Raw genomic sequence first — 25,465 nt, forward strand, 5'->3', positions numbered from 1 at the left:
GGGGGGGTGTTGGGGAAATTCGGGGGGGTGTAGGGAAATCCTTGCCCCAGGAGTAGCGTGGGAAGCCCCTGTGCGCCCCAGTGGGCAGTAGCCTGGGCTCCCTGCAGCTCCAGGGGCTGGGACAGTTTGTAGGGGGGGGACTGAGAGGCATTGAACCGAACTGTAAACCTGGATAGAATGGAAACCGCTTCACACCAGGGGGAGCCGCCGCCGCCCCCCCCCCGCACCCATGGGTGCTGCCTCGCCCTGCCCGCGCCTGGGCGCTCCTGGGCCGGCCGCTCCTGCCATGCGGGGCCGGCGGGGGCTGACGTGGTGGCGGAGCAGGAAACCCGCATCCTGGTTCCGCCAGGGCCAGCGGTGAATCATTAACCCGCCGCCGGCCGGGGCTGAGGGCGCGGGGCCCGGCGGAGCCAGCGGCCTGAGCCTCCCGCCTGCAGCCGGGCGGCCGGTGCAGCGCGCCCGCCCGCGGGACCCCCACGCGACCCCCGGCGGCTGGGGCTGGCGCAGGCCGCTGCCCACCAGGGCGGCCGGGCCCAGATCCGCCCCCCGGACGGTGCCAGCCGGAGCCCGCGGAGCGCCCGGGCGGGATGCGGGGCGGCCGGCGGCGCTAGCGGCCTCGGGGCATGGGGCCGGCGAGCAGCATGTCAGCCCCTGCCCCCGCCGAGCTCGGCCACCACGATGGGCGGCGGGAGAGCCGGGCCGGCCCTGCCCGGGCGGCTCCTGCTGGGGCTCTGGGCACTGGCGGCTCACCTGGCGCAGGTAAAGGCCGCCCCCGCCGGGGGGGGGGCTGTCAATGGGGGGCCTGGTCAGCGTGTGTGGGGCGGGCTCTGGGGTCACCCGCAGCAGGTGGGGGGCCCTGTCAGTGCGGGGGGCTCTGGGGTCACCCCCAGCAGGCGGGGGGGGGCTGTCAGTGTGTATGGGGCAGGCTCTGGGGTCACCCCCAGCAGGCGGGGGGCCCTGTCAGTGTGTGTGGGGCGGGCTCTGGGGTCACCCCCAGCAGGCGGGGGGCCCTGTCAGTGTGTGTGGGGCGGGCTCTGGGGTCACCCCCAGCAGGCGAGGGGCCCTGTCAGTGTGTGTGGGGCAGGCTCTGGGGTCACCCGCAGCAGGCGGGGGGCCCTGTCAGTGTGGGGGGCTCTGGGGTCACCCGCAGCAGGCGGGGAGCCCTGTCAGTGTGGGGGGCTCTGGGGTCACCCGCAGCAGGCGGGGAGCCCTGTCAGTGTGGGGGGCTCTGGGGTCACCCGCAGCAGGCGGGGGGCCCTGTCAGTGTGGGGGGCTCTGGGGTCACCCGCAGCAGGCGGGGGGCCCTGTCAGTGTGTGTGGGGTGGGCTCTGGGGTCACCCCCAGCAGGCGGGGGGGCCTGTCAGTGTGTGTGGGGTGGGCTCTGGGGTCACCCCCAGCAGGCGGGGGGGCCTGTCAGTGTGTGTGGCTCTGGGGTCACCCGCAGCAGGCGGGGGGCCCTGTCAGTGTGGGGGGGCTCTGGGGTCACCCCCAGCAGGCAGGGGGGTGTCAGTGTGAGGAGTCCGGGAGGGGGAAGCTTCAGGATAAAGCTACTCTGCACTCAGGGGCAGCTCACGCAGCTTCCAGTGGTAAAACTGGGGGCACAATGGCCAGAGTACCAGTTGTCCCCAGGTAGTTTTGACAAACACCTTTTGTTCATGACTCTTTACTGCCGGGGCAGGCTGACGAGAGCTTGCCCCCTCCATGGTTCTGTTAGGGTCTGTCTACGCTGCAATGAAACACCAGTGGCTGGCCCGTATCTGCTGGCTCAGGCTCATTGAACACGGGCTGTGGGGCTGTAGAATTGCTTGTGTAGGTGTCAGGACGCAGGTAGAGCCCAAGCTCTGGTTCCCTGCAAGGTGGGAGGGTCCTGTGAGCCGGAGTCAGTTGACATGGGCCAGTGGCAAGTGTTTTATTGCAGTGCAGATGTACCCTTAGAGTCTGGAGAGACGTGTCCTGGTGTTGCCTTCACTCCTCCTATTCCCTGAGAAGCTGTAGTTCAGCTGCAGCAATGTCCGTAAGGTAAAGTCTATTACAGATAAATCTCCAGGGCTCTGGTAGAAACCTCCAGCCCTTTGACACCCGAGGGTAAATAGGCGCCTGAATAAAATCTGGTTTAGTAACAATGGGCAGTCTAGCCTTTCAGTGCGTGGTATAAGATTGGCCAGAACATCTCCCAGTCATGCATGGCAGCCTGAGAATTGCTGGATGTAAAGAGAGACCCACCCTATTTAACAATGAAACGAACAGGCTTAGCAGCTACTGGGATTGACAGGCCGGTTGGATGATTCTGCAGGTGTATGAGCCTTGTCTCTAAGACTTGTGCAGGCGCTTGGGGCTGTGTGCTGGGGTCGGGCAGCTCCTTAGTTTGGGCATTCTTCACAGAAGAGAAGAGAAGGGCTTTGGAGGAGATGTCAGAAACTCCAGTGTGCCTAGGGAGGGAAGGGAAGAAAGGGGCAGAGAATGTTATAGTGACTGATGCCTGCTCAGGGGCCTTTGTGAAATGAGTTTGGTGACAGCCCAGTTTCCATCAGTCAGGTGGCTTCACCACAAAAGCCACCATCTCCATTAGCCCTCTTTGTGCTCTCATCTGCAGTCTCAGCAGAGACCAAGGACTGAACAGTCCATGAAGACTGACCACTGCCTGCTGGCACCTACAGCATAGTGGGTGGGTGGAGGCCTATTGTTGAGGTATAGTGAGGGGGAGCTTGCCCTGCTTCTGCCTGCGCTTAACTTGTCCTGTTGATAAAGTGAGAGCTGCCGAGCCAGCACTAAATGTACTGAAGGTTAAACAGGAAGGAATGATAGAAGTGGGGGAGAGAGAGAGATGGCTGGCAGGGGAGTGAGCACGGAAGCATCTTTGCTAGGTGGGTTGGATGAGAGTAATCAGTGGGGACAGGAGGGAGAGAACCAGTGGGTTGACCGAATGGCTTCTGAACTGTGCTGGGTGATAATGGCTTTTATTTATGTAGTTACAGCTGAGTGAGTTTCAGCAAACAATGGCCCAAGTCCCTCTCTGGTTTGGTGCCCCCATCGATAGCCTGCACAGCTGTCCTCACCGAGGCTGCTGGCTAGTTCCTGCTCTTGTTCTCTTCACCCTGCCCAGGGTTGGATTTTCTTTTCAGTCTGGGTTTCTCTGCCCTGTCTGGGCTATACTCTGGCGTCTAGTTGTATTTAGCAGACCCTAGGGAGTGAGAGGGGGGAGCTGGGCCACCCAGTGACAGCACCCAGAATCCAAGGCAGATACATGGCCCAGTGAGTCCTCTGGGCTGGTGAGCCACTAGAGAAAAGACTACCTACTTCATCACCACCAGTGTAATCTCCTGGCAATGCCCAAGAGCCAAGCAGAGGTCACCCCTTTTCCTTTTTCCTGTTATGCGGTGCTAAGCACAGCTAGTCAACGGAGGCCGTGAGGATGGCAGAATGGCTTATTAACTGAAGCCTGAACGGGAACTGGAAGCAGTGTGGTCTGGTGCTCTGAGCAGGTGGGCTGATTAGCAGGAATTCAAATCCTAATTCTGATTCCTGACCAGCAGGAAAGAGCAGGTGGTTCCCTCCTCAGCCTAGAGTGCCTTCTGCCCTTCCCCCCATGCCCTAGTGCTGTTTGCTGATGGGTGTGGCTGGCTTGTGTTGGGAAGGTGCAGGGTGTGAGCTGGCATTGGCAGTGCGAGTAATGCACACAGAGCATTGTTTCTGTGGGGGATTTGAAGTTACCATCTCAACGTCAGGGTCACTAAAATCCATGGCATTAAAGTCCTGAGCCAGTATCACTGGCATTTCTGGCAGGAAAAGCCGCCCAGCCAGTTTGCTTCTGGGAGAGGCCAGTGTTTGGGTGAGCTTGTGTCACCCTTTAGCAAAGCATCCAGGAAATGTGATTTAGGAAACAGCCACTCCGTTCTGTAGCTCATCCCTAGCTGGAGCATGCTGGTGTTGATTGCCCGTTGTCCCCATGTTAAATTATGTTCTGTTCAGAAGGGCAGAAAACAGGGGTCTGTTAGGATTCAAACTACTGTGTTGTTGTTTTTTAGTACTATTTGTAGTGTGAGTACCTAGAAAGCATTTTACAAATTCAGCAGGCAGTCTGCAGGAACCACTTCACCCACTGCTGAAACGCAGCCACCTCTGGGGTAGATCATGACAGCTATTGACATAGCGCAACAAAGCTACACACGGTTGAGGATAGGAAATCGAGAGGAATCCCATATCCAGATGCAACTGCAGGGGGAATTTTGGGAAGTGAAATGTAAATATCCAAACTGGAATTTGGCTAAAAAAATCCGGGTCTACATCCTGACTCTTGGGGAAACTACAAGATTTCGAATTCATTCAGATTAAGGAAGTAAGGGAGAGGGCATTTTGTGTTTGATTCTTGTGCTGTATAACTATGTAAACGCACCAAGCTCTGTGGATAGGTATTTTCAACAAATCTAAATAAATAGTGGACTGAGAGTCAGGACTCCTAGGCTCGGTTCCCAGCTCTGGAACGGCAGGGTAGGCCGGCTCCTAGGCTCGGTTCCCGGCTCTGGAACGGCAGGGTAGGCCGGCTCCTAGGCTCGGTTCCCGGCTCTGGAACGGCAGGGTAGGCCGGCTCCTAGGCTCGGTTCCCGGCTCTGGAACGGCAGGGTAGGCCGGCTCCTAGGCTCGGTTCCCGGCTCTGGAACGGCAGGGTAGGCCGGCTCCTAGGCTCGGTTCCCGGCTCTGGAACGGCAGGGTAGGCCGGCTCCTAGGCTCGGTTCCCGGCTCTGGAACGGCAGGGTAGGCCGGCTCCTAGGCTCGGTTCCCGGCTCTGGAACGGCAGGGTAGGCCGGCTCCTAGGCTTGGTTCCCGGCTCTGGAACGGCAGGGTAGGCCGGCTCCTAGGCTCGGTTCCCGGCTCTGGAACGGCAGGGTAGGCCGGCTGTTAGAGCAGGGGACTGGAAGACAGGAGCTTTTGCTTCTGCTGCTGGCATTACCACTCCCTGTTAAATAGTCCGTTCCTCCAGCAGCACAGCGCCTTGTCACACTGGGATGGGGCTACTGGGGACATGTTGTCTGCTGCTGGCCTGTCTTCCCAGCACAGGAAGGACTAATGCTACACCCAGAGTCTGTTCAGACCTTGCCTTCAGGGCACAGTTTATTCGTCAAATGTGACACTCACAAAGTAACACAAACCTGTTCCCCTGACCAAAGCAGGCTGCAGGGGGCCCCTTGCATCTCTCGCCCTGCTGTCGGGCCTGCCACTGGAGCCAACCTGCTTCCTGCTGCTCCCTTTTCAAAGGAGCTCTTTCAGCCCTGACCCCTTCCGGCGGGGTCTGATCATCCCCTCTGTTCTTCAAAGGGCTCTGTCTCCAAACAGGGCTGGCTAGCCCCAAGACCCTGGCCAGTAAAGAGGCAGACACCCTGTCACAAGGCAGCACAGACTCAGTAGAGAGAACACCCTCTATAGCACCAATTCCTGTATTTGGGGTTTCTTTCCATGTCTCCCTCCCAAGGGGTGACCCATCCTGACTCTGCTTCAGTTATGAGACTTGATGGGATTACAGTACAAGGTGGTATCAATTTAGGGGAGAACCCTCCTCCCCCCATTTCTTGACCCATTGGGCACTTTCTCAGTGACACAGTGGAGTGGTGTACCAGGGGATGCGATTGGCAGGCCCATTAAATGGATCTTGTTGTCCTGGTCAGGCACTGTATTATCTTTGCCATGTTTCTGCCCTCAGTGTCTCGCTGGCAGCGCAGTGACTGTCCCAGAAACACTGCTGTTTGTGTCCACCCTTGATGGGAACCTTCATGCTGTGAGTAAGAAGACAGGCGACATCAAGTGGACCCTGAAGGATGGTGAGCAATGACTCTGGAGGGTGTTTATTTGGGGGTCCGGTCCCCTGGGATTACCATTGCCTGTGGGGGTACCCCATCCCAGAGACTCTCCTCCTGGCTGAGAAGGGCTGGAGACCCTCCCTCCCGTTCAGATCCTGCCAGTGCTGCTCTGAGCAGGGGACACTGGCGAATGACCCCTTGTGCATATCCCAGTCGTCTTGCTGTTTTAAGGGGAATACATGCACCACTGGGCAGCTTCACACAAGCAGCGGTGACTGCTTGGGGCTCCCCGCTGGGTCTGAAATGCAAATAGGTAAATGATCTGAGCTTGTAACCATGTGATTGCAAATCCTGCTGTGAATGCTGCCACGTGGCCCCCTCTGGCAGGGACATTAGAGGAGGCAACTGACGTGTCTCTTTCACTCTCTCTTTCAGATCCCATTCTTCAGGTGCCTGTTTATGTGGCAGAGTGAGTATCCCCTCCCCTCCCCAGGGAGTCCTTTGCAATAAACAGGTTTCAGAGGGGGGGCAGCCCTGTTAGTCTGTATCAGCAAAAACAACGCGGAGTCCTTGTGGCACCTTAGAGACTAAAAGATTCATTTGGGCATAAGCTTTCGTGGGCTAGAACCCACTTTGAAAGCATATGCCCAAATACATTTGTTAGTCTCTAAGGTGCCACAAGGACTCCGCGTTGTCTTTGCAATAAAGCTTCCCACTTCTCATCCTCCCAGGCCTTTGAAGTCACTGACTAAGGAGTCCTCGCTGCTCCCCAGGGAGGTGCAAAATGAGGAAATGGAGGCTCAGAGAGGTTGAGCATCCTGCCCAACGCCAGGGCTTTTTCTTAAAGTCTTTCCCCTTTTACTAGCACTGGTGCCACTTTGCCATGCAAGCTCTGTTGTAGACAAGGTCCGGCAGCTGTGTCATCGAACCTTGCTCACAACTGCGCTAAATAACATGCTGGCAGCCCCCGAGCCCTGTCTAAACTTGTGCTTCTACCAGTGGGAGCAACAGTAGTAAACTTACTGAGAGACCCTAATGCAGCCAAAGCCTATGTGAGTGCAAAGGCAGGCATTTGCTGGGCAGATTCTCTGCAGGGTCTCCAGAAACTTGCCATCAAAGCCAGAGCTCACCTCCTCTGGGAGGGGGTGTTTATCTGAGGGGCCTTTGTTAATGGATCACTCACTGGGTCTCTAGTACTGGTCTGGGCTGCTTGTGTCTCTGAGGGCATCTCCCAAGCTGATATTCCAGGCTTCATTCACTCTTAGTTATGATTCCTGGTTGACTTTCCTCCCCAGGGAACCCTGAACTGCTACAAATACCAGCAACACAGGACTCTCTTCCCCCACTGCTGAATGTGCAGCCACCTCCAGGGTGGACACGGCAGCTGTCTAACAGCGCACAGTAACACACCACACAAGTTTAGGATGAGAAATGAGGAAAAATTCTGCATCCATTTGAAACTGCAGGGGGAATTCATGGAGGCAAATAGAATGACTCCAGCTGGGATGTGCCAGGACATCAGAATGGGGTAGATGTGGAGTGACTGTGTAGGAATTGCCATATTGGACAGACCAGTAGTTCATCTGGTTTGGTATCCAGGAGATCCACCGGAAGGCATACCTGCCCCCCGTAGCGAACAATCATGGAATAACCTGCGGAGGGGGATCCTTGCCCTAACCCCTGTGCGTAGCTGGCTTGTGCCCTGAAGCAGGACATGGCTGGCATTTCGTTCTCCTTCCTTTCAGACCGGCATTTCTCCCAGACCCCAATGATGGCAGCCTGTACATCCTGGGAGGCAAAAACAAAGAAGGCCTGATGGTCAGTACCTGGGGCTAAAGAGTGCTCCCTCCATCCTTCCTGGCAGTGGTGCATGGAAACAGGGCAGGAGATGGCAGCTCTATTGGAAGGTGCAAGGGCCTCGTGCTCTTTCCGCTAACCCGCGCCACCTTAGGAATGGCCTCTGGGAGAGACAGCAAAGTCATGTGGGTCTCCTCCCTGTCTGCTTTGGCTGGTCGGCCTCACCCAGGAATACTCCTGTGGCTGACTGGCTTGTCTCTCTGCGTCGCAGGAGGAGGACCCCCTTCTTGGGGGATGGGCCATGGTGCATGTGGCTGTCTCCCCTGGCTCTTTGTCACTCACAGGCCGCTGCACTGTCTCTGTTTGTTACAGAAACTCCCATTCACCATCCCAGAGCTGGTCCAGTCCTCACCATGTCGCAGTTCGGATGGTGTCCTCTACACGGGTATGAGCAACCCCCTCCTGTGGGAGAGAGGAGGGGCTTTCTTCTGTGCATAAGGCAGCCGTTCCCGCTCCCTTCTCCAGACTGCCATGGAGATGATTCTGGGACAGCCTGGCACTGCAGGGGTTTAAATTAGTGGGGTGCAGATCTGTGTGCAGGAGCCATAGCCAGCTCCCTTTTGGAGCCAAGCCAGAGTTAGGCAAGATCTGAATTTGAGTATGAACGTGCCAACCCTTCTGGGACGGGGGAGCTCGCTGGAGGGGGGTGGGGTGATTCTGTGTGGGAGCAAGTCTGGGGGCAGATGGGAGTGACTGGAGATTGGCCTGAGGGGAAGACGGGTTGATGTTGCATGGGAGAGGGCCTAAGGACCCTGGAGAAGCAGTGGCTTCTGAAAGAGGGGTACCAGGCACATGGGAGATTGAGAGAGAGGCCTTTCTGACTTTCCAGGGAAGAAACAGGACACATGGTTCGTCGTGGACCCCAAGTCGGGAGAGAAGCAGACAACGCTGTCGACAGAGGCCTGGGATGGCCTGTGTCCCTCGACTCCTCTCCTCTACATTGGCCGCACCCGTAAGCCAAGCCCCCTTTCTGCTGGTTGCAGGCGCAGAGCCATAAGGCTGAGGGGCCGTTCCCTGTGTCGAGTCAGGCTGCCATCCACCCTTACTGTTGGAGGAGGTTCCCGGTTCTGCTGTGCTGGAGCGAAAGGCCCTGCTTTCCCATTACAAATGGGGAGTGGTTACCCAATGAAAAGGGACAATCCCTATAGCTCTTCTGATGCTCCTTGACCTCCTGGCAGGGCTTCTCCGGGGGAGGCTCTCCTCTGCTTTCCTGACTATGTAATATTATTAGTTCAATGTTGCCTAGCAGCATTGTGGGGTGGTTCCCTTCTGAAGTAGTTAGCAGAATGGTCAGCATCCCGTTCCTGTTCCTCTCGCCCATCCCTTTGGAAGGCCCCTCGTTCTGGGTAGAGTAGCCGCCTGAGTTCCAGCACAGTGATTGTAGCTGTTACTGTCTGATCCCCAGAATATGTCATCACCATGTACGACACCAAGTCCCGGGAGCTGCGGTGGAATGCCACCTACCACGACTACTCAGCAGAGCTCTACGACGAGGCCTACGATTACAGTGAGTCCCTGGGCACTGCAGCATGGGTGCAGAGGCAGAACCTGTTCTCAGCTGCAAGTGAGGCAGTGCCAGCTTTCCAAAGGGAGAATGGCCCCCCTCGCCTCCATGGTTATTAGCTCCTGTCCAGCTTTGCTTGCACACGGAGCCTTGAAGCAATGCTGTCCCTGCATGGGAGGCTCTCCATTTCCAGAAGGATTGATCTGAAATCAGTGCTGCCTCGGGGAGCCGTTTCCCCCCACAATAGCATGCGGGAGGGCAGGGGGCAGGGAGTGTGTGGGCAGCCTTCAGGAGTAGAGCTTGCCTGACTGGAGAGAGTGGGATGCTGCGACAGGACGTGTCTGTCACAAGCGCTGTGCCAGCTGATCAATGCTCCACGCTGTGTGCAGCTCTCCCGGGCTGGGGGAGAGTCACTGACACTTCTGAAGGGCAGACTAAAGAGCACACGTGTCTTGGAAGACCCCCCTCCTCCCAGCCCCTGTGGATCCGGGGGATGCTGGGGCAATAGGATCCTTCCAAGCTGCCTTTGGTTTGGATTGAGGAGTCATACGGGGCAAGGACGGGGGAGCTTTGCTCCTTGCGGTGACCCAGCAAATGGTGCATGCACCAGTAGCATCAGTGGACAGCATCCCCAACCTGTGTGTAACTGGGGAGACTAAAGAGTCTGTGAGCGGGGGTGTGGGGGAGATAACCTTCCCCAGGAAATGCTGTGGCACTAGCTGCCTTGTGTCTCTGGCTAGAGATGGCTCACTTTGCGTCGAGTGGGGACGGCCTGGTAGTGACTGTGGACAAGGAGAGCGGTGATGTCCTGTGGATGCAGAACTACGGCTCCCCTGTGGTGGGGCTGTACATGTGGCACCAAGACAGTCTGCGCCGGGTCCCCCACCTCAACGTGGCCATGGAGACGTTGCGCTACCTGACCTTCCACTCACAGGACATCCGCCTCATCAAGTGGAACTACCAGTCCATGAAGGACTTCTCCACCACCAAGACCCAGCTGCTGTAGGTGTTTCAGGGGCCTTCCAGGTCGGGGCAGGAGGGTAGCAGCATGCTGGGGGCTGCACCTTGGTACCAACGGGTGGGGATGAGGGTGGCAACGCACTGAGGAGCGCTCTGGAGATGGAGTCCATGCTCTCTTGGGTGAGAGGACAGTGGCTCCCCAGGAACATGCTAGGGTTGGAATTTAAGTTAAGGTAGATCAAATGCTTTCCTGCTCCTCTCCACCTTGGAAGGAGCTGGCCATGTCTCAGAACCAGGGGTGTGGCTGGGGGTCCCTCCAAGGCTGTTTCATTGGGAGGTCTCACTGCATTTATGTTGCTCAGTTTGTCCCATGCGGTGGCACAGGCTGGGACTGATGCTGTCTCTGCACCACAGGCCGACGCTCTACGTAGGGAAGCATGCAGCCAGCTTCTACGCCCTGACCTCCTTGGTCCATGAGAGTGTGGCACTTGTGGTAAGTGTCCCATATCTCCGCCTGCCCCTTACGTGCCCTTGACTGGCAAGGCGAGTGGGTGTGAGTACCACGTCTGCCCTGCCTGGTACTTACTGATCTGTCTGACTCCTCCAGCCCCAGGGGATCACGCTGGCCAGGATCGATGGCCCCACCACGGATGATGTGACAGTGAGAGAGTCCGGCGAGTGTGAGATCACACCAAGCACAGATGTCAAGTATCCGCAGGGCAGCATGAGCTCCCTGCACAACGAGTGGCTGCTCATAGGTGAGGGCTCCAGGGCAGGACAGGGCATTCCCTGTCCCGTTGCTCTTGGAGACTGTCCCAGTGAGGGGGAGCCAGGCTTGGGGATGTTCTTTACTGTGGCAGAGTAACCTGCTTTGCATGGTACTTTAAATAAAACCTGTGCTGTGATCTGCACCCGCAAGACCCTGCAATGACTTAGGGCTAGGATTCCCTTTCCTGGGAGCTAGTGTCACTGCATCCCTGGCTCCTTGCCAAGAACAGCTTCCTGTGCAGGCATGGGGGGCAGAGTCTCACCAAAGTGAGGCTCACAAATGTACATGCAAGTGAATGAATCGTTGCACCCGATTTGCGTGCACAGAGATCGTGCCTGGGGAATAGCAGTTGCAAACAGTAGGTGCATGTGCTCGCCCCAATACTGTGTGCACAGTCGTGATGTCAAGTGAACAGTTCTGCAGCAGCATGTTTGAAAATTTGGCCCATGTTGTGAAACAGCAGCAGGGTAACCGCAAGCGGTCACACCCGGCGAGTGGGGTCAGGCCCTTGGGCTGAGGAGTTTCTAAAGAGGTCACTGCCTAAGCTGCCACTAAAGGAGGTCTTGTGTGGGCCACTCCTCCTCCATGGTCTGAGGCCATGGCCTTCCAGGGGTCCTTGCCCACTCCCAGGGATTGAGCCAACAGGATGTTGCTCTGATTCCCTTCATGCGTGAGGCCCAGATGTTTCCCATCCTGGCAGACACCCCCATGCTGTGTCTCTGGCTGGGGCCCCTGCTGGGCTCAGTTTGGAGCTGTGAGCAGGTAAGCAGACTGAGGTGTGACTGTGCTCAGGTGAGCGCTTTCTCTGTCCCGCAGGGCACCATGAGCTGCCTCCTGTGGTCCATACCACGATGCTAAGAGCCTTTCCAGAGACCCTGAGGAAGACTACAGAAGCCATCATCCCGAAGACCTCCCCTCCCAAGACTCTGTTTGATGACGTGAGTGGTGTGACTGTCTGAGAGGCTGCCCAAAGGTCTGTGGCACGTGGGGGGCACCCAGAGGGGCAAGGAGAGATGTCTCGTGTGCTAAGCAAGCTGGTGTATCCTGGCATGTGGGGTCTACCGGGGGAGCGAGGAATTGGAGGCATGCTCCATGTGCATTCCTGCATGGGGGGGGGTAGCTGTGGGGGATGGAGTCTAGAGCACAGATTGTCTGGGGGTCCCCATTGGTGTAACCCGTTATCCTGGCTCTGTGTTGCAGTTTCTGACCCCGAACGGCATGGAGGATCAGGCCAGCACGGGCAGCGATGGGCGGTACCACTGGGATTCCACCCAGGCGGAGCAAACGGAAATCTACCCGGAATCAGGCAGCTGGGACCTTGTGGTCACTGCAGTGCTACTGGGCGGGGTCGTTCTGCTCCTGAGCTTCGGTCTCGGGGTGAGTGAGTGTTTCTTCTCTCGGTGGTGCCCCTTGCTGGCAGCTGCAGGAACTGATTGTGCAGCAGTCCCCCTGGTTTGGGGGCTAGAAGTTCCCTCTGGTCCCTGCTTGCCCTATTCCCCTTGGTACACAGTGTCCTGGTTAGCATGGCCATACAGGGTGCAGTGCCGTTCCTGTCACCAGCCCTCCCCATGCTGCCCCAGAGGAATCGGCAGCCATCAATTAACCCTGCAGGCCTCTACAGGGTCATACTAAGTACCTCTAAGAACCGCCTGTATCACAGCTCTGCCAGTGTCCTGAGTCATGGCCTCCAGCACTCCTGCTGCCTTAGCCCTGACTTCCTGCCCCCCACAGCTCTGCTGGTTCAAGGGCCCGGGAAAGAAAAGCTCAGTTTTCCCATCACTGCACAGAGCCCACCCCCACTGGAGCTGTTTGACCCCAGGAGGGGGTTTGCTGGTTTCCTTCACTGTAATGGGGGAGGGATAATTGTCGCGTTGCTGCCCTCAGGGTGGTAATGCTGCCTCAGAAGCTTCATCTGCATCACCTGCTTTTCCAAGAAACTGAGACATCCATGCTGTTTGTGCCCCAGAAACTGCTGGAGCAGCCACTGCAGCTCTTGCCGCAGCAGGGACTGCTTTCCCCAGGCCGGGTCTCTGGGGAGAGTCTTCCCCCAAGCTCTGAGGAATCGCTGAGTGGGAGCCAGCGAACATCTTCGCAGCTGTCACGGAGCTCAGGCCCATCCTCCTCACAGAAGGACCTGCCCAACGGAATGGCCGACCAGGATCTGGCTGTGTCTGGAGCTGCTGAAGGTCTGTGCTGGTGGGCGATGGGGAGGTGCCTTCTGTCCTGTGGTCCAGCTTGTGGGAGGCAGGTTGCCCATGTCCCCTTCCCCAGAGTGCAGAGGGGGCCGCGTTAGGAGGGAAAAGCCAAGGCTCGGAGGCAGAACTAGGTTCTAGAGCTCAGGTCAGGATGACGTTTTCCCCAAGGCGTTCCAGAGCGAGGCATTCAGGAGAGACGGTGCCATCCGCAGTAGGACCAGGGGGTGCAGAGAGGCAGAGGGGAAGGCTCTAACATCAGTGGGGAGACAGAGGAGGCTGGTGCTGGACAAGCACAGGGAAGAGGAAGGAAAGTAGAGATGGGGCCTGAGAGAGGCAGGTGGGCAGTGAGTGAGGGGATGGCGAGTGATGTTAATCCAATCTGCACTCTCCGCAGATGCAGAGCCCGATGTGACTGTAGTTGGGAAGGTTTCCTTTAACCCCAAGGAAGTGCTGGGCCATGGAGCCAGGGGAACCTTTGTATTCAGGTGAGTAGTCCCGTCCCGTCCCGTCCCCCCCCCCCGAATGCCCTGCTTTTTGCTAATGCCATGTCTGGTTTGGAGGAGCCACGACTGTTTCCTGCCTGGAGCTGGGAGCCATGGCAGTAACTTGGAAGGACCTTACAGGTGGATCTGGCTGGCTCTGGGGCCATCTGGTAATGGGGTATCGAGCTTTCCTGTCTCACCCACCCAGGTCAAATCAGATGGTTCCTGTTGGACTGGAATTCAGTGGCCTTTGTAGAAAACAAAGCTGGCAGCTACCAGCCCTGCCCCCCTCACACTTGGCACAGCAGGCCCCCCAGCTGGCAGTCGCAGCCAAGGACTGAGCTCCCCTCTTGGCTGGCATCTAGACACATTGGAGGAAGCCTGCGCTGCACTGTGCCGCCCTGCCCATGCTGTGTCTGCTCTAGTGCACAGAAAGGCTCCGTTGCTTGGTCTGCCTGACGCCAAGCAGAATCCCCCAGGCTGTGGCTATAGCACCTTTCCCCAGGACTGAACTCACTCTGAAGGCCAGGGGGACTTTATTTCTCTGAGAAAAGGCTCAACCAAACCTGGTCCTTCCCGGTGGCTGCAGAGATTTCAGCCTAGGCCCAGTTGCCCTCGTGTTCGTGGTGCGTCTCCTGATGTCCCACTGGGGAGCCCTCGGGGACTAGTTCCTGGGCTAGGCCAGAACCTGGGTGGATCTCTTTGAGAGTCTCTTGTGTGTCTGGGCTGGCTGGCCTGTGGGCAGGGTGTGATGGTGGCTCTCTCTCCTGATCCCAGGGGGCAGTTTGATGGCCGGAATGTGGCTGTTAAGCGCCTTCTGCCTGAGTGCTTTCACCTCATCGACCGGGAGGTCCAGCTGCTTCGGGAGTCGGACGAGCACCCCAATGTCGTGCGCTACTTCTGTACGGAGAAGGACAAGCAGTTCCATTACATTGCCATTGAGCTCTGCTCTGCCACGCTGCAGGAGGTGAGCCAGCGGGCTGCTGCTGCAAGATGGCTGTTAGCTCTGTGTTGCTCCTACTCTGTGTTTGCGATCAGGGCCGGCTCTGGCTTTTTTGCCGCCCCAGGCAAAAAAGCCTCCGGCCGCCCCCCTCCCCCCCCCCCCCGCGGGGGGGGGGGGGGCGGCGAGCCCCGGCGGGGGCTCCGCTCTCCCGCCGGGGGGAGGGCGGCCGGAGCCCCGGGGCGAGGGTGGCGAGCCCCGGCGGGGGCTCCGCTCTCCCCCCGGCGGCCGGGGGCAGGGCGCGGGGGGGAGGGGGGGAGGGCGGCGAGCCCCGGCGGGGGCTCCGCTCTCCCCCCGGCGGCTGGAGCCCTGGGAGGAGGGCGGCGAGCCTCCCCCCCCCCCCGGCGGCCAGAGCGCCGGGGGCAGGGCGGCGAGAGGGCGGCGAGCCCCGGCTGGGGCTCGGCTCTGCCCCCGGCGGCCAGAGCGCAGGGGCTCGCCGCTCTCCCCCCGGCAGCCGGGGGGGGGAGGGCGGCCAGAGCGCCGGGGGGAGGGTGGCGAGCCCGGCTGTGGCCCCGCTCTCCCCGGCGGCCCGAGCGCCGCGCCGCCCCCCTCCAGGTGCTGCCCCAAGCACCAGCTTGGTTGCCTGGTGCCTGGAGCCGGCCCTGTTTGCGATGCAGTCCAGGTCGAGGGGTCCTCGTGGAACTATTTCATCGCTTGTTTGTCATCAGCTACTAATGGCCCAGCCTGCCATATTGTCACAGGAGGTAGCATGTTCTAAAGGTCTGAGTGTGGGGATGGGACCCAGGAATTCCTAACTTCCTGTGTGGCTTAGGGCAGGTCGTTCCACCTCTTTACACCTGTTCCCACACCTGCAGAACAAGAGAGAACCGCTAATGCTTGCGTCGCTCACGGGGGGGTTGCAAGGCACACCGAAGATATAAATTTATACATTAGGCACCCATCTTCATTCACTTGCTTATTTGATCCCCTTTGCACTAGGTGGCAGTGCAGCTAGTGCTTCATCGTGCTTCCTGTGCACACGGGGCAGCTAATTGGGCATGCTCCTGTTCCCTTCTGTAAGGCCTGCAGTGAAGTGTGGTGCTGCTGTATGAACAGAGAGGTTCTGCCAGGGGAATGCAGACCTCAGACTCTAGCTTGGTCCTTTTCTTCTACATCCCAGGATTTAAGCTGGGAAAAGATGTGGTTTATGGTTGCAGAAGAAAAAGTCCTTATAAATCTCTGACTCTGGTAAATGCAGACCTGGGTGAACTTCCTCTTTGGTTTTTCTCTCGTGTTGTTGTTAGTATGTGGAAAGCCCCAGCTTTGATCATCGGAACCTGGATCCAGTGTCTCTGCTGTATCAGACCACATCAGGCCTGGCACACCTGCACTCCTTGAACATAGGTAAGGGAGCTCTTGCCCCCAGCTTTGGTTGGGATGCCTGTTGCCTTAGAGCAATAGGTTCAGTTCTGGTGAATTGTCTGTGGAAGGGAAATTCTCCAGCCCAAAATCCTGGTGCAGGACTTGAACCCACAGCCTTCAGTTTCAGAGGCAGGACTGCTGCTCGCTGACCCACACTCTGCGGTGGCATTGGTGACATTCAGGTTACTCCATGGTGATGCTCTAGCCTCACCCCAGCCCTCCAGCTGCACAGCCTCTTCTGCAGGTAACTCCAGCTCACTTTGGACGATGTTTCTTTCAGTTCATCGTGACCTGAAACCCTGCAACATCCTCATCTCTGTCCCAAACAGCCACGGGCAGATCCGGGCTGTCATCTCAGACTTCGGCCTGTGCAAGAAGCTGCAGGGGGGACGGCACAGCTTCAGCCTCCGCTCTGGAATCCCAGGCACTGAGGGCTGGATCGCACCAGAGGTGCTGCGAGAGAACCCACAGGAGAACCCCGTGAGTGTGCTGTTGCCATGTCCTCTCAGCCCTGCTTGCTGAGCTCATTTTCTATCCTTGCAGCTTCCTCCCCTGCACCTGCAGAGGATTGTTCATTCTGCCCACGTCTAAGGCTCCAACTCTGCTTTGCTGGAAGGCAGCGACCGTGCTGGGCATCTGGGAGGGAGGGAGGGAGGCAGCTGCCCTCAGAGCTGGTGCCTCAGTCACTGCTAGAGAATCAGATAGTTTGGCATTAGGGATTTGGGAGTCCTTGTGTTGGCCCCCATGCTACTGGTCTGGGTGGGTGTCTCTGGGGGCTGGAAGCAGGTTTCCTAAAACCCTGCACCTGTTGTTAACTTAAAAATCCCCACAAAGGTCACAAATGGCAGCTAGGGGCCCAGCTCCCATTTGAGCCTTTGAAAATCTCCTCTCAGTATTTCTACTGCAGTGTCAGCCAAAGGCTCCAGCCAGGATCAGGTTCCCATTGCGCTAGGGGCTGCACAGACACAGAGAAAGGGACAGTCCCTGCTCCAAAGAGCTTCCAGAGAGAACTGTTTGCATACATCCAGGAGTTCTGTTAAACTCCCTTCTGTAACGATGCGGTTCTGGCGGGACCCAACGGAGAGTGCCAATTCAGGACCAATTGCTTAAAACAGGGCAGTTACAGCCCAAGGCTGGGGTTTTTCCACCTCAAAGGCAAACCAAACTAGCCAGACAAAGAGGACTTTGGTCTCACCCCACTGGCTAACCACAAGTCACAGAAGCAATTCTTAGACACTCCAGTTTCCCAGTATCACCACCAGTGCCACTCGTTATGGGGACAAATGGTTATGAAAACCAATACCCCAGTAAAAGAAAAAAGGTTCTCCTGATCCCAAAGGACCAAGCCCCAGACCCAGGTCAATATACAAATCAGATCTTACCCACAAATCACACTGTTGCCAATCCTTTAGAATCTAAAATCTAAAGGTTTATTCATAAAAGGAAAAAGATAAGGTGAGAGCTAGAATTGGTTAAATGGAATCAATGACATACAGTAATGGCAAAGTCTTGGTTCAGTCTTGTAGCAGTGATAGAATAAACTGCAGGTTCAAATCAAGTCTCTGGAGTACATCCCCAGCTGGGATGGGGCATCAGTCCTTTGTTTAGAGCTTCAGTTTATAGCAAAGTCCCTCCAGAGGTAAGAAGCAGGATTGAAGACAAGATGGAGATGAGGCATCAGCCTTTTATAGTCTTTTCCAGGTGTAAGAACGCCTCTTTGTTCTTACTGTGGAAAATTACAGCAAAATGGAGTCTGGAGTCACATGGGCAAGTCCCTGCATACTTTGCTGAGTTGCAAGGTGTATTTGCCTTCTCTCCATGGGTTAGTTGTGTAGCTGATGGTCCTTAATGGGCCATCAAGCAGGCTAGGCAGAGCTAACACCAGCTTGTCTGTGTTGTCTCCCAGAAGCAGAGCATAAGTTTGAAATACAGACAGTCTAGAGCCAATATTCATAACTTCAACTACAAAATTGCTACACACATATAGACAGCATAATCATAACCAGCAAACCATAACCTTGTCTTAGACACCTCATTTGACCCCCTTTATACAAGATTTGGTGCCACTACAGGACTTTGGTTGCAACCATGTTCTATACGGTCCCAGTTCAAATCTATAACGTGACACCTTCTGCAGAGAAAAGTCTGGTCCCAGCAGGCAGCTCGCGCCTATCAGAAGAGAGACCACTAGGTGGTCATTCTTGGAGCTCAAACTAAGCGGTTGCCTGGCTAAATCTTTAGCCAATCAAGTGTTCGCGTTCAGAAATAGAGACAAGGGGAAAGTTCAAAGGCCCTCCCTCACCAATGCTGAGCGCTCCCATGGCCCTGGTTGTGTTTTGCAGACGTGTGCGGTGGACATCTTCTCAGCCGGCTGCGTGTTTTACTACGTGGTGTCCGGTGGGGAGCACCCCTTCGGGGACAGCTTACGGCGACAGGCTAATATATTGTTGGGCACTTACCAGCTGGCCTGGCTGTTGGAAGACACTCATGGTAAGGACCCTTCTCTGAGGCTGTCGGAATGTTTATAGAGCTCCCAGCCCTGTAGAATCTGGATGCTGCAGAACCGCTCTGGCCAGGCTCCTCTGCAGCACCTTCCATCTGAGGCTCTCAAATCGCTTTGCAGATGTTGATTTATTCTAGCCTCGCGAGCCCGTGCGAGGAAGGCAGGCAGGTCAGTACTGCTAACCCTGTTTTACAGCTAGGGAACCTGAGGCACAGAGAGATGAAATGACCTGCCGGAGGTCACCCAGGAAGTCATGACAGAGCCTGGTTTCCTGATTCTGTCCCATGCTGCAGCCACAGGACCAGCATTTTAGATGCCCAGAGGACAGAGACTGCATGTCCGCAGCAGCAGCTCTAGAACCCTAGAACAATGGGAGAGGCCTGTTCTGTCATGTCTAGTCCATTCCCTAATGGCCAGCAGTGGATTATCCCCAGCAGTGTAATCTCTGGGGCTGTAGCTAGTTGAGTTGTAAATGTCTCGAGCAGTGGGGTTCCTCCTTGGCAGATGACTCCACAGCCTACTAGATCTCACTAGTATTTCCAGCTACTTGTCTGAAATATTCCTTTGCCCCATAGCTTGCCTATGGGGAGGTATCGGTGAGTCTGGTGTATAGAAGGAGCCAGACATATTTTGTTTTATTTCGTGGTCTCGCAGTGATCTGGGATTCAGTCCTGCACATGCACGTTCCCTTTCTGGGAAGCTACTGGGAGTATGCAGGACGGAGAGAGTTAGTAACATGAGTTGAGCTGTGACTTGTAGTGAAAGCTCTGAGCTCAAGGTGTGGATGGCTCCCTTCAACCCTAAGGGTGTTAGTAACCTGCTCTCTGCTTTCACTCTCACATCCAAGACAACGTTGTTGCAAGGAAACTGATTTCGGTGATGATCAGCAACGAGCCCCAGGAGCGCCCATCGGCCCCGCAGGTCCTCATGCATCCCTTCTTCTGGAGTCGGGAGAAGCAGCTGCAGTTCTTCCAGGTGAGAACCCTCTGGTTGAGCAGGGTGGATCCCAGTCCTTCTGTCCCCATTTCCAAATTCAGCAATGAAAGCTCTATTCTGTGACATCAGAAAACAAGCTGTTTGGTGCTTTTCCTGAAGCCCAGGATTCTCAGCTGGCCCCAGCTGGTTTGGTGCTCTGTGGTTATAAAATCCACCCCCTACAATGACTGCCTTTTTGTGAGCAGGGCTCCTTCTGTTCCAGGATTCTTTAGCTGCGGGATCCGTTCCATGCTGCAGATTCTGAGCTTTCATTTAAGACAAGCAACCAACACTGTTTCTAGACCTTTTGGTTACAAAGATCTTGAAAATACGATCAGAGCATAACCAACACAGTGCTGTCTTCCTGAGTCTGCAGCAAGCCTGAAACAAAAGCTCTGAGAGGTGTGAACTGTCCCCTTGAGCTCAATGAAGTATTGGCTCTGAAACCTAAAGATGACAGTTTATTTCGCTGCTGATCAATTTTTCAGAAACATCCAGTGTCAAAGTCAGACTCAGGACTCACAATTTGTCAGACCACTCAGTTTATTAGCAAAAGTGCTCTGCTAATACACCCAGAAAATGTGAGCCCCATACAAGGTTCAAACCACCTTATTTATACAGATAAAAGGGCGTGAAATTAACAAGCTTACAAAGGGAGCAGAACTGATAAGTTTACCTGGGGCTAGACACATATCTCATGTCCTTATTAACTCTCACCAATCTCCTGTTAATGTCCCACCATCAGCTTAAGTGGACCCATTGTTTAATACCTTAATGTTCCTCTTCCTGACAACTGTATCTCAACATTCCTCATTCCTGCTTAAAGGAACATACAGCATTTCTTCAATTCAGTCTACTTCTACAATATAATTCATTCTACTTTCACACCAGCTAATATGGTGATCCCACAGCCCCAAATTGCTCCCTGTGCCAAAAGCCCCAGCTGTCCCCTAGCCAGTTGTCAAATCTCCAGCATCCCACCTTCATTGTCAGTACAGAACTCCGCAGCACTCTGAAAACTGGCAAGGTGGAGAGGATCAAATAGATTGAATTGAATGCAAAAATAAACAACACAGACTGCGGTGCTGATTGGATCATGCACTTGTGTGTTTATATCAGTAAAACACACACACACCTTTTAAGTTAAATGAATTCAGGGTCCTTGCCATAGAATGTAGGTCCAGCTGTCTGCAGAGTGCAGGGGGCGTTAATTGTGAGCCATTGACTTTCATGCAAGGAGAGTGAAAAGCTCTCTCTCGGGTTTGGGGGCAGTGACCCTGCGGAGGGAAGTGCCTTGGCGTGGAGCCATCTCTCCTCTAGAAAAAACAGTTTCAAATACCTCATCTCACCGTGATGGAGGCTGGGGTCTGTCAGGGGTCAGGTTTCTGCTAGACCTCATTGCAGCCAACTGTGGGGGGCCTTTCCCAGAATCCTCCGGGTCCTAGCCGATAGGCCTTACCTTCGGTTCCAGTCTCTCCTGTAGGTGGACCATGCTTCTAAGTTCCGTTGTCACCCAGTGTTGAGCAGAACTAGCCCTACGTCCCCTTAGTGTCCATAAGCCTTTGGAAAATGTCAGCACTGGTACAACGGGAGTACAAAGCGAGGTTTCCATTGACTCCCTCACCCCTCTCTGGATTCAGGACGTCAGCGACCGTATTGAGAAGGAACCTGCCGAGGGACCCATTCTTACTGCCTTGGAGTCCGGGGGGCGCTCGGTCGTGAAATTGAATTGGAGAGCTCACATCTCTGTCCCGCTGCAGACAGGTAAAGGCTCAGGTGTCAGGCTCACCACTTGGCAGTAACCTCACAGAGCCGTTTCATGCTGAGCCATGTGGAGCGTTTGCATGGAGCTTTCCAGTGCTTGTGTTGTGCGCTCATGTAATGACAGCAGTCACTTCCTGGCAGCTGGAAATCAAATGACCAGCACTGAAACCCATGGACCCAGAAGGGATGATGAATCCAACTAGCCCTTCCCCTCGACAGGGCTTTGTTCTGCCCAGTCTTAAATGCCCCAAGCAGATCTCCCTCGGGAGACGGTCCCACAGCCCAGTGCATCCCCCCCAGTGGGAAATATTTCCAGCCCCCTGATAGCAAATTACCGCAGAGGCCCAACATTGCTGATGCTTATTTGGGTCTCTTGCTGTTTCCAGACTTGAGGAAGTTCCGAACATACAAGGGCAGTTCAGTACGTGACCTTCTGCGGGCCATGAGGAACAAGGTACTGTCACCCCCCAGCAGCGTGAGGTCCAGCATGCCCCGTGCAGTGACCCCAGGTAATCGTGTTTAATCTCACTGTTTCCCATGTAGAAGCATCACTACCACGAGCTGCCAACAGACGTCCAGGAGACTCTTGGGGCTGTTCCTGATGAGTTTGTTCAGTACTTTACTTCTCGCTTCCCCCAGTTGCTGCTTCACACACACAGAGCCATGCAGATCTGTGCCACAGAGAGGCTCTTCCACCCCTATTATCAGCAGCAGCCAGGAGACCTTGGAAATGAGTGGAGAAGCCACACCTGGGAGAGAACTTAGAGTGAAGGCCTATGCTGCTAAGGTTGCTCTCTGGTGCTGCCAAGGTGAATCCTGCTGGAACAGGGATCCCAGCAGGTGGGGCTCAGACAACATGTGCCTCAATTTTATCTTTTTTTAATGTAGAGATTTCTGCAGGATTTTATCCCGCCGACTAATTTGCCCGGACCTAGCACAGCTTCACAACCCCGCCAGCCACCCTAAACTGGTTCTGGAGCTCCACCTCCCCTGGAGAGCATCTGGATGGCATCTCCAGACGCTCCCTGGCACTAGCACTGTGGGGATGTCACTGCCTACCTTTCCAGGGAGAGGCCTGTGGTGGGAACCCAAGGGAGTTTTCTCGGCAGTTCCTAGGTGGTTTGTCTCTCTGGGGCTACTCCTTCAATCGCATAGAATCCTAGAATACCAGGGTTGGAAGGGACCTCAGGAGATCATCTAGTCCAACCCCCTGCTCAAAGCAGGACCAATCCCCAGACAGATTTTTTCACCCCAATTTCCTAAATGGCCCCCCTCAAGGATTGAACTCACAACCCTGGGTTTAGCAGGCCAGTGCTCAAACCACTGAGCTATCCCTCCCCCCAACTCCTGGTGTGGGGAAACAGAGAGACTCTGGAGAGAGGTGGGGTGGAAGGGAGTGAGCTCCCTCTCGGGAATGGCTTTTAAATGAAAACGGCATTGGCCATGGTATTTACAGGACGTTACTGTAGCGCTTCCCAGTGCTGAGCAACTGCAGTCCAGGGCAGAACCAGGACTTGTCAATGGGTCTGTCGCCAGTCCGACAGGTCCTCTTGCTTCTGCTCTTCACACGTGTGCTGACTGGGTATGTGGGTCCCACGGCAGTTAGTTGATCTCAATAAGCTTGCAGTTCCACTGGCTCCTCTCCAGTCCTCTGAATCATCTGGCTAGAACCCTTCCCCTTAGCAGGGCGCCTCTTAAACTGCCTAGAGTCTAAGAGGTGTCTTGGCTTGAAGATCCCAACCCTAACACCTCCGTTTGTTGGCTCAGCCAGAGACTGGCCCGAATGTCGTGTGTCCATCCTGCTCATTCTCTGCTGCTATTGATCCTGAATCATTTCAGAGAACGAAAAATCTCTCCCAGAGAAGTGACCCCTCCAGAGGAATCTGAGCAGATTGTAGAGCATTGTGGGAAATGGGTTTGTCAGCGGGGCCAGGGCCACCGAGGGCAGCAGCTAGGGACATGTATAGAACAGTTGCTTTCTGCTTCATGGACATTCACCTGTGTCCCCCAGCTAGATAACAGCACGCAGTGTGGGCTTGAAGCAGACAGGGAAGCACACCCAGGGTGCAGCCACTTCTCTCAACCCTGGCGTGTGCCTGGCCCTGACTGAGGCCCGGTCACTAAGTGTAAAGCTGTAAATCCAGACTGGGTTGGTGTGACTCCCGAGCAAAGCCATCCCTGGAGAGGTAGGTATGTGCATGCGCACACACGCCTGTAGACACGGGCTCTCTTTTTTCTTGGGAATATCTGAATGGATTTTAGCCAAACGTAAATGTTTGGTTTAAGCTCCATCACGAGACATTTCAGCTAAGAAGATAATTGGAGCGGGGGGGATTAGAATGGAAGAGACTTCTCCTATAGGGCTGTAGTGTGGCAATCATCACACCATCAGCTGCATCCAGATGCTTTACCATTTTTAATTGAAAATGTTTTAGCCTATTTATATTTTGCTTCCAAGACACTGTCTTTCCCGTGCCAGCCCTTAAGCATCAGAATGGGAAACAGCAAGGTCCTCTGTTGCCCGTATGCATCTGCTAGGGCAGAGGCTGATGCAACAAACTTCTCTCTCGTTGATTCCTTTCTGTGCTGATCTATTGGAAACTGGGGTCTGTCTGATTGTCTATTTAAAACTTCAATGTGAATGGCAGGACTGATGTGGTCTTGACACTGGATATGGTCTTATGCCCTGGCTGGACAACATACCTGCCTGGCATTTGGGCTGGGTTTGTTGTCCATGATCTACAGAAGATGTAGGCCACCGGCAGTGCTGAAATGAGAGGTTTCTCTCTCTCTGTCTCTCACTGTGGCCCTTCCCCACTGTTTTATGGCCCGGTAGAAGTCACTGGGGCTGGATCGAGTGGATTTGTAGAAGCTCAGCTTACAGGATGTAACCTCAGGGCCTGGGTGCAGGAGCACCTCCTGTTGCCTCTTTTCTGCCCAGCTCTGGAGGCAGGTAGGAGAGGATCCCAACAGAATCTCAATGATGAAGTCCCTGGGTCTCTGGCTGAGTCAAACGCTTTCTCCATTCTCAGTCTGCAGCAGCCCATATTCATCACAGCTCACAGGCTTGAAGGCCTCCGATGGATGCCTGATGTCACATCTAGGGAACCCCAAGTGATTGTTTCCCGTTTGATGGGGGATGCTGCTGCTCAGGAGGAGCCCTTTGTACAGAGGGGGCCTCCTCATCCATGCAGAGAGCCCGGCCCTTGGAGCGTAAGGTGTACCTGGCCTCCCCCACTCCCAGGGCCTCCAGGAATCTGGAGAAATGGCCACAGCTTCCAAATTCTTTTGTGGCTGCTCTGGCTCTAGCATCTTGGCAGCATCTGAGCTGGAATCTCTTCACCACGGAGGCAGAATCTGACCCTTGCCCAAGAGAACACGGAGGTGGAGGTAGCATTTCCTGTTTTTCCTCCTCCTGGGACCCAGTCAGTGAGCAGGTCTGGCCTGCCTGGAGGCAGAATTCTCTGCAGGACTGGGGTCTCGAGTGATGAATTACAAACTAGATGTTTCTAACTCCTTCTCAAGGGCCTGAGTCAAGAAATGGGGGAGGAGAGATTACTGGAGCCTTCCCACTAACAAGGCATGATCCAGCCCAGCAAGGACAGAAAAATACCCCTTCAGCAGAGGTGGGACGTGGGCATCCTTGAGGTCTGACCTTCTATCCCCAGAGCCTCGGAGCAGGGTTTCACTCCGCTGGGACGCAGCCCTGGCCAGACTTCAACTCACATACAGTTTCCACTGATCCCAACTGGAGCCAGTGTGGGAGCCTATAGATAACTCATGCTGCTATTGCTGCTGGGTCTGGGGGCCCCATGCCTGAATGTCTCCTGCTAGCTCTGCTCCCCTGGGCAGTGCTTTCCTCTCTAGGGGCGTGGGTTTTGTATGTTTTGATTTCGCTTTGTATGTGGGTGTTGGGGGGGCTGTTCCTTTGGTGACAATCAGTGTGTACCTGGTGTATATTCAGAACATTTTATATGGCAGAGAATATTTTATACAAAATGTTGTAAATAAAAATTGTTTTGAAAGTTTGGACTTGTTAAAATTGGAAAGAAACTCAGCACTGAGTGCTGGCTGAAAGCCCTGCTTAGGAGCTGCATCTCCAAACAAAAGGGCCAGGGACAGGTAGTGAGGCCCCAAAATGTACATGTTCAGCCCTGCCAGAGTTGAGTCCTTTTGGATCCTCAGTGACCCACACAACACTGCTCAGGCCTAAATTACAGAACTGCCTTCTAAGAGACCTGGGTCCAAAGCAGGTAGCTATTGTCCTCTTGAGTGATTGACCAGATGATCAAAAGTGTGTGT

At 55.3% G+C, this 25,465-nt stretch overlaps 1 protein-coding gene across 1 annotated transcript; it reads left to right on the plus strand.

Moving 5' to 3' along the window:
- Nucleotides 1-678: 678 nt before the first annotated feature.
- Nucleotides 679-21,928, plus strand: ERN2 (endoplasmic reticulum to nucleus signaling 2). Its single transcript, XM_065412291.1, has 22 exons — nucleotides 679-759; nucleotides 5,696-5,813; nucleotides 6,228-6,261; nucleotides 7,538-7,610; nucleotides 7,962-8,034; nucleotides 8,479-8,601; nucleotides 9,055-9,156; nucleotides 9,894-10,155; nucleotides 10,528-10,606; nucleotides 10,721-10,871; nucleotides 11,699-11,820; nucleotides 12,083-12,259; nucleotides 12,849-13,068; nucleotides 13,472-13,562; nucleotides 14,337-14,526; nucleotides 15,804-15,903; nucleotides 16,202-16,401; nucleotides 18,264-18,411; nucleotides 19,272-19,399; nucleotides 21,040-21,163; nucleotides 21,550-21,617; nucleotides 21,707-21,928. Exons 1-22 carry the CDS (start codon nucleotides 679-681, stop codon nucleotides 21,926-21,928), a joined length of 2,886 nt encoding a protein of 961 aa, XP_065268363.1.
- The last annotated feature ends 3,537 nt before the right edge of the window (nucleotides 21,929-25,465 follow it).

The sequence above is a fragment of the Emys orbicularis genome, chromosome 10 (assembly GCF_028017835.1).
Source record: "Emys orbicularis isolate rEmyOrb1 chromosome 10, rEmyOrb1.hap1, whole genome shotgun sequence".
NCBI lineage: Eukaryota > Metazoa > Chordata > Testudines > Emydidae > Emys > Emys orbicularis.